The 8,840-nt window shown below is 38.4% G+C and overlaps 1 protein-coding gene across 1 annotated transcript in view; it reads left to right on the top strand.

Annotated features, from left to right (window-relative positions):
• Window positions 1–8,416, top strand: part of LOC103730293 (golgin subfamily A member 4-like) — a 24,040-nt gene extending 15,624 nt beyond the window's left edge. Inside the window, exons 6-7 of the mRNA XM_008828481.3 lie at window positions 1,824–1,910; window positions 8,285–8,416. Coding sequence (XP_008826703.1) covers window positions 1,824–1,910; window positions 8,285–8,314 — 117 coding nt within the window. The 3' untranslated portion in view covers window positions 8,315–8,416. The remainder of the gene's footprint in view (window positions 1–1,823; window positions 1,911–8,284) is intronic.
• The last annotated feature ends 424 nt before the right edge of the window (window positions 8,417–8,840 follow it).

Below are 8,840 nucleotides of genomic sequence, written 5' to 3'. Positions count from 1 at the left end.
AGCAGCAAGTACTCTTTACTGATGAGTTTTTTGTTTGTTTTGTGTGTGTGTGTGTGTGTGTGTGTGTGTGTGTGTGTGTGTGTTTAGTTTTTTTGTTATTGTTTTGGTTTGGGTTTGGGGGGTTTTGTTTTTTGTTTGTTTGTTTGTTTGGTCTTTTTGAGACAGGGTCTCCCTGTAGCCCCAGCTGGTCTGGAATTCATTGTGTAGACCAGGTTGGCCTCAATCTCACATAGATCTGCCTGCCTCTGCCTTCCAAGTGCTGGGATTAAAGGCGTGCATCACCATACTCAGCTCACTGTTTTATTTTTATAAATTTGTACATGAGTGTGTATCTTATGATTTCAGAATGAATATAAGTACACGGTAGCTTGGTGTAATACTGAAATTAGGACCATTTTCCATATAACTGTAAGTTCCTGAATTTTAGAATTCTACTACTTCCTAGAGGAAAAATATTTTCATAGATAGTGTATAAGAAGCTGCTTCCATGTGTTAACAAAAAGAAAATACTGAAATAATCAATTCATGATATACATAGACTTGATTTCTATACTGCAGTTTAGCACACAAGCTTCTGTCCTATCAGGTTAATAGAACTTAAGTGAGATGTTTTGTAAAGTGCCCTTTGGATATTCCAAGAATGCAGTTGTTTTAAATGACATTTTAGATTTCTTTTTTTAATCATTAAAATGTCAGTGGTAAAATCTGGCTACATGTGGCGTTTCGCAGTTGATAAACAGTTGATCTGTTAGTTGAAATGTTACTAGAAATGCATGTTTTGCCTAGACTTTGTACATAATAGGAAGTTGAAAAAATGTTAGTTCCTTTCCTTTCTGGGAATAATTTTTTTTTTTTCCTAGAGATACAAGTTCCCAAAACTTTTGGTTGATGATATTGTGCTGTTTTTTTCTTATGGCTTTCCCCAGAATACCCCACCACACCACACATACATCCTTATATAGAGTCCATGTAACCATGAGCACTGGTCCTCTTTTCTGGGCTGCTCTCCCAGCCACTGTAGGAATCCCTGGAGAGTACTCCCATCTGCCTGTGTGTAACCACTGAGCTTGTTCTGCTTACCTCACAAGTGACATCCTCTTTCCCCTCTGTCCTCCTCAACACTCTCATCTTGATACAAAATAGGGAGTTTCAATCTTTGAGGAGAATTTTCCAGGAGCTTATGGGTGACAGTCTGATTTACGGTGTATTTATTCAGATCTGCACAATTTATGATCTTATTTTGCAACCCACCATGTGTAACGTTTTGATTCATCATGTGTTCTACCAAACAAAACATTTGTGTTTCTTTAATATGTGATTTATTTTAGGCTAATGTGCTGTATGTCTTGAAAAATAACTATTAAGCGTGTTCATGTTCATGCAGTAGCCCATGTTTATGGGATATATGATGTGATTTAGCTAAAGCTGAACCTGGTGGGGGTCTTCTAATTCTGATTATTTAGAACATGTGTTTTGTCAACACATGTTTGCACTATAGATTACTGCAAATAAAAGACCTTTTCAGATGAATAAGCAATAAAGTTTCATCTTATTAAGATGAAGGACTGAGGTCATTAGGTCTTTATATAGCTTCTTGCTATTAGAAATGCATCTTCTTAATACAAACACAGATATTATGAAGAATGCTTTTAAATTGAAATGCTAGTGTGAGCTGTTACTTCCTTGACACTTTCACATCATACTTCTTTGTCTGTGGCTTCCATTGAGCACTAAAGAGTCCTACCAGCAGAACATATCAAAATGGGTTGAGACTTCCTCGCCTTCCTGGTCAATCAGTGATTCCTCTTCCCTTTTTCTTATAGACCATGGCAAAAGTTATAACCACTGTCCTGAAGTTCCCTGATGATCAGACTCAGAAGATTTTGGAAAGAGAAGATGCTCGGCTAATGGTAAGCTGCAGAGGCAAGCTGCAGAGGTGGCCGTCGTGTGCCCACACCCCATTTCATTTGTAACACCTTTGGGTTGGTAAAAGAAATTGGAAATTAAAAAATCTCCTTTGTACTACAGCTTAAGAAGTGACAGTGAATTTACATTAAGAAAGTTTAAGGGTAAACATGAATGGACACTCAGGGGAGAGAACAGACTTATCTAATAGCGTGTCCAAGGTTGATAACACACAGGTGGTGATGACATTCTAGAACTTGAGCTATTTATGGAAAGGGTGGAAAGGACCTGTGTTCTGATATATCACAGAACACAATTTCTAAATATCATGATTTTATAGATTACAGTTCCTTGTTGTCTTTATTTTCATATGTTAATTCTAAAGATTTTAAGCACTTGCTCCCCCTCTCTCTCTCTCTCTCTCTCTCTCTCTCTCTCTCTCTCTCTCTCTCTCTCTCTCTCTCTCTCGCGTGCGCACGCGCGCGCAAACAAACATTAGCTCCTTTAGTTTATCTGCCTCTAAATGCCCTGGATAGGAGCACTCTCAGCCCCAGAGTTTCCCATTGGGTATCTACAGAGGATGTTGCTTACAAAGGTTCTTCCTTATCTTAGTCCAGAGCTCCTCCTCTGTAGTGCTTGCCTGATGCACTGTTGCTGTGATTCTCATCCATAGAACCCGCGTGCGCACGCGCGCGCAAACAAACATTAGCTCCTTTAGTTTATCTGCCTCTAAATGCCCTGGATAGGAGCACTCTCAGCCCCAGAGTTTCCCATTGGGTATCTACAGAGGATGTTGCTTACAAAGGTTCTTCCTTATCTTAGTCCAGAGCTCCTCCTCTGTAGTGCTTGCCTGATGCACTGTTGCTGTGATTCTCATCCATAGAACCAAACCAGCATCAAGAGATGGTTTAAGTGAAAGGGTTTTGCCCTCTAACACTTAGCCATTTAACAATCTTCTCTATTCTGACTCTGCATGGGGTCAGTCCAGAAGTGATCCCAATACCTCAGGCAAATTCTTACCACCTGATCTTAACTTTCTCTGAGTTCATACATTGATTCTTGCCCCAATACCCTATTATATGTTGGTATTTGGAAGGGTTTATTTTGCCCTCTTTGGGCACTGAGGCGTGAATCCAGGGTCTCATGCATGCTAGACAAGCCCTCTACCACTGAGCTATATCCCAGCCCCTATATGTTGTGTTATATACTTCCTGTCTTTTTTCTGGGGCAATTACTATTTTTTTTTTGGTTAGCATATATCTATTTTAAAGTACCCTTCCCTGATAGTCAATGGACTAAAAACATTGCTATGCTTCTAGTTATTTCTGGTTATAATTTTTTTAAATTAGTACATCACTATAATATATGCCATTCATCAATAGAGAGTGTGTTTTAAATTGTAACTTCTAATTCTGTAAGTGTGTAGATCTATTTTACCTCCTTTTTTCTTCTTTCTTGGGGGTGGGGGGACAGTGCTAGGACTCCAATCCACGTCTTCATGCATGCAAGGAAATCATGAAGTTTTAAGTTTTCTTACATTAAAGAAAATAACTGTGTCTTTGTAAAAATTAAAATTTCCAATGCAGTTTGGGCCTATTAACATGATTCTGTCATTACGGTTGCAGAAGATCTTTTAAAATGAAGGCCTCTGGGATAAGGTAGCAGATAAGAAGTTTTCCCCATGCAGGATAGCAAAAAAAGAGGAAAAGAATCAGGAATCTAGGAAAAGGTGGCAGGACAGTTAAAAACGCAGAGGAAAAAGGAAGGCATGACACAAAGAAAAAGTAGAACACAGTCCACAGTTCAACCCTGGGTTGGCAGGGCTAAAGTCAGAACCACAAAATAAGTCAAGCAGTCCTGGTGACAGCAGACCTTCAGCAGTTGACTACAGAGAAACCCATGGTCCTGCAGGCCTCAAATCCAGGGCAGGGATTTGGTGTAACAGTGACTCCTCTTGGTGGCAGGCCAGCTCTAGAGCAGAGCACCATTTTCTCACTCCACATTTCTCAGTGCTGTAGCCAGCAGCCATCTTAAGACGGGCCTGTCATTTGAAAACAAGAGAACCTGGGGACACCTACCACAGTGTCTTGATAGGAGACAGTCAAGAGAAAAGTACGGGAGAGAGGAGAGTCAAATGTGCACCCACTGAGAAGTTGAAGAAACAGAGCGCTTAGATAGTGGAGGATGCTGTGTTTGGTGGAAAAGAGCGAGCCCCGTTACCTGAGTCTTACTTCAGATGCTGAGAGCTCTGAGTCTCATGGCTAGTGGATTGCTCAGTCTCCAGAGCTACTTCTCTGCCAAATTGATTTGCTGCCCAGGAGGACTGGGAGCTCTAAGCCTGGATCCAGTGGATTCCCATAGCCTTTTCCCTCCCATAGGGTGGTTTGCTGCTAGATGGAATCTGAAAGTGCTCAGACCAGTAGACCAACAGGCAGAGTGCTTAGGTTCCTGTAGTCCTTCCTTCCCAGTGCAGAGCTCAGTGCTGTATTTACTTCTTCCTAGCATATGCACTGAAGGGATACCCCTTGGGGTGGATGTTTGATACCCATAGGTGTGAGTCGGAATGTGCCGGCACATGGGCCACAAAGGTTGCTGAAACTAGGAGTGGTCCCTGTTACACAGAGAAAGGAAGCTTCTGAAATCAGAGCAGCCCTGATTCTCCAACATAGCCTTGACCCTGACCTGCCAGCCCACACATAACACCAGCCTGCAGTGGGAGCAGAGGAGCTGCAACAGACTGCAGCTCTTGCCTACAGCCTACTCAGCACCGGAACTGTAGGCTTCCCACATCAGAGGCCCCAAGAAAGCTTCAACAAGTCTCGAACTTTTTTTTTTTAATATTTTTATTTAATATTTTTACTTCATTTTTAAAAAATCATGCTTTTCAGTTTTATTCCTCCTAGCTTTATCTAATTCTATGATCTGATATTTTGTATCTCTTGCTCTTTCTCTTCTTGACATTCCTTTTTCAGTTCTTTAAAACTTCCCTTCATCCTCCTTTCTCTGTCCCTTTTTCTTTCCTTCCTTCCTTCCTTCCTTTCTTTCTCTTTCTCTCTTTCTTTCTCTTTCACTTTCTCTCTCTTTACTTTCTTTCTCTTTCTCTCTCTCTTTCCTTTCCTTTCCCTCCTTCCTTCCCTCCCTCCCTCCCTTCTTTCTTTCTTTCTTTCTTTCTTTCTTTCTTTCTTTCTTTCTTTCTTTCTTTCTTTCTTTCTTTCTTTCTTTCATCTTTTTGAGACAGGGTCTTCCTGTAGCTCCAGTTGGCTTAGAACTCACTATGTAGACCAGGCTGGCCTCAAACTCACAAAGATAGGTCTGCCTCTGCCTCCTGAGTAGAATCCTGGGATTAAAGGTGTGCACCACCATGCCAGACCTCCTGCCCCTTTCTTACCTCATCTTTTAATCATTGCTTCACCTTTATTGAATTTCTGCTTGTTTGTTCTACTTTATTTTGACAGTATCATTTTTATGGTTATTGGTTATATAACAGCCGCTAATTGATTTTTTACTATATTTTTTATATCTGTTTGCTTTGATGTTGTTGTTGTGACAGGTTTTCTCCTTTCTGAGCAGTACTGGGGACTGAGGCCTCAAGAGAAGGCTGCTTACTAAGAAGACTGCTGTGGAAAACCAAAATCCCAGTAGATACAAAAATCACAAAATAGAAACACAACATGTATGAAAAAGCAAGGCAGTATGATTGTACCAAAAGTTTATAACCGTCAATAACTGAATCCAAAGGTGTCTGAAATGATTGAAATGCCAGAAGAAGAATTCAAAAGTCTAGAGTGATCAATGACCTCAAAGAGGATTCAAATAAACAGATGAAGAAAGTAGACAAGTCAATTTAAGGAGCTAGGGAGGTGGCTCAGTGGGTAAAGTGCATTCCATGCATCATACAGTCTTAGATTTGGTTTGCTTTGATTGAAAAATAATTGAATTGTTAAATTTAGATAGTGAGCCATGCAAAAACCTCCTGAGGCTGACAAAAAAAAATAATTTTAAGCATAATTTAAAAAGCCATTGAAAAACATAGACTCTTTATCCCTGAATAAGCGGTATTAGTTCTAGATAGGGATGAAATGGTTGCTGACTTCTTGAATTAATCCCCCTTTGTCCCTGAGGCTAACCTGCCCTTACAGAGTGTCCTTTAAACAGTCTTATCGTCATGTCCCTTCACTTGTTGGAATAAATTCACCCAACAAGTCACCTGTTCCTTCTGTACTTATTATGGGAAGTCTATAAAAATTGAAGCCATGGAGGACATGGTTGTTGACCTTGTGGAACCTTTCATTTTAGGGATAAGAGTAACATCCATCCACTCATACGGGAATAAAGATATGCCCAGTAGATCATTCAAATGACAAAAAAGATGCATAGGAAATATGAAGTAAATTAAGGGCATGAAGTGGTAGAGATTCCAAAATACAAATAGAAAATTAATCTACTGGAATCATCTTTTTTACCAGTCTAAGAGAGTCCTGATACTTTGATAGAATGATGCAGGATTGTTTCATGTATCTTTAAGAGAGTTTCATTAATAATATTTATTGTAACTGGCTGAAATTGGAATTAGGAGATTTTTGTTGTTGTTGTTGTTATAAAGAAGCCTTTTAAGTTTTCTAAAACACACTTTCTCTTTAGAGTGCTAGCAGAACTTAAAGGCATAAATATACGTGTCTGTTTCCAAAATGACTCCATTGGGAGAACATTTCCTTCCTTGGTGAACAAGGATTTGTTTTCAACTATCTCTCAGTCTAGTAGTGCTTTGCTTTCACACCCATCTTTCACATTGCGTGTTCCCTCCCTTTTTTTGTGGTACTGGGGACTCAAACCTAGAGCCCCTGCATGCTAGCTAGGAAGGCCCTGTACCACTGAGCCACCTTCTCAGCCCTGAGTTTAGTTCTTGATTAGTCTTTGGCGTAGTTCAACCTTGTATTGTTTGTCTTACTTTATTTTTCCTTTTGATCGCTTTTTTAAATCTCCCCTAAGTTATTGAAATCATCAGGATTTCTCAGCATTTTTAGGCAGTGAAGTCTTCCATTCTACCATGAGGCTTACCTTCTCTTGGCATGCAAGAAGAGACACATACAAGGTGGATTTGGAAAACAAATGCAAATAAAAGTGATAACATAATAAAAATATATGGCATATGTAAAATAAATATTTGTTATCGTGGAAGTGGTTTTGACTAACATTCTTGGAATAAGATAATATGAAGTCTTTTTTTAAATGTTACATACAACTCAGAAACATGTTACTTAGAAAATCTTTCATAATCGTCAACTGATTCCAAACTGTTTCCCCAATGCCAAAATTGCCTCTGTTAATAATGTAGTAAACCAGGTGCGTGCCTGTAATCCCAGCACTTAGGAGGCTGAAGCAGAAGGATCTCAATGGGATATGTAGTGGGAGACCATGTCTCAAAAAAAGTGTGGATGGCCACACACTTTCTAAACCTTATAACTAACTTATTTTATAAAGAATGAGAATGGTCACCAGCTCGCTGCTCTTCACTTAATGTATCTTTGTTCCATCTCATTACAGGTTGACCTACATCATTTTTTTAATGGCTGTTAGATTGTATAGATAGATGTTTTACAATTTAGTTCACCAGTTTTCTCTTCCTTCAGTTCACTTAGTTTTCAGCTTTCAGTTCTTAAACACATAGGCAAAGGGACATCCCTATCCCTATATTCTGCATGCTTCTGCAAATTTTCTGTAGAATATTATTAACCTTATTGTATTATGTGCATTGCAAAACATTTTCTGGCTTGTCTTTTAGTTTTCCTGCTTTTTACTAACTTCATGTTAAATGAAAAAAATAGACTCAGCTTTTGTAAACTGTGATGCTGCCATTTTAAAACCAAACATGAAGCTAATTAATTGTGAGTGATGGCCCACTGAAATAGGGCATGGGATTTATAAGAGAATTATTCAGTAATAAAATTGGCACCTTTTAGGGGTGAGAATTCAACATACAGATACTGAGTATTGATTCATCAACATGCTTCTGAAACTTCTTGAGGGCAATTGAAATTTTGTGAATCAAATTTTTATGTATAATCTAATGGAATTATTAAAAATCCTCTCATATATAAATAACCTCCTCTAATTTACCTAGCAGTTAAATACATACTTAAAGCATGAATGAAGTATGCCTTTCTGTTTTGAAACTTTTACATAAAAATTGAAACTTAGGCCAGGGCAGAGTGGAGAGTATTATGTACCCCTTATTCTTGTATATCTTCAATTTGGGGAGACTCAGAAACAAATTAAGTATAACCTATTTAATACTATCAACTTCATATGCACAATATGATCTGTGTGCTGTTTATCTTAAAACTAACCCAATAAGCTTTTTTTCTTCCTGGCTTTGTAGTTCACGTCACCTCGCAGTGGTATCTTCTGAGTAAATCGTCAGTCTGTGCTTAGTTAGCATGTGGTGAGTGGTGAATAATGTCCCGTGTCTTTCCTACAAAGATCAGTTATTGCATGCTACTAACCATTTTGTTGGGGTTATTCTGTTCTTGTTAATGAGCATGATTATAATATTGGGTTAATATAATCATTTTTTGTTGATTCTGTTATATAAATTAATGATACAGATTAACAAGAATGGCCTTTGAAATTACTAAAGATTATGAGAATGAAAAATCATTTTCTAGATAAAAGTAAAGTGATGTGTTTCACACATCTGGAATTTAAAATACCATAAATCCAGATTAGAGTCAACTAGCTTGAAGTAATAAAAGCTAATAAGGACGATTAAAAATAAATACAATTTTATTACCTTGTACAGTTCCATGCAAGACAACACATTGGTTCTGTGGATACTCAGGCAGCCGAGTGTAATTAGAAATGGCTGTTTCTTACTAACATTTTATTACAATGAAATGTGGCTATCTAAAATGTTTCACATAATTGACTGTCTTCAC

Source organism: Nannospalax galili, unplaced genomic scaffold (genome assembly GCF_000622305.1).
Source record: "Nannospalax galili isolate Female #2095 unplaced genomic scaffold, S.galili_v1.0 scaffold1834, whole genome shotgun sequence".
In the NCBI taxonomy this organism is placed as follows: domain Eukaryota; kingdom Metazoa; phylum Chordata; class Mammalia; order Rodentia; family Spalacidae; genus Nannospalax; species Nannospalax galili.
This window is presented reverse-complemented; position numbering and strand designations above follow the sequence as displayed.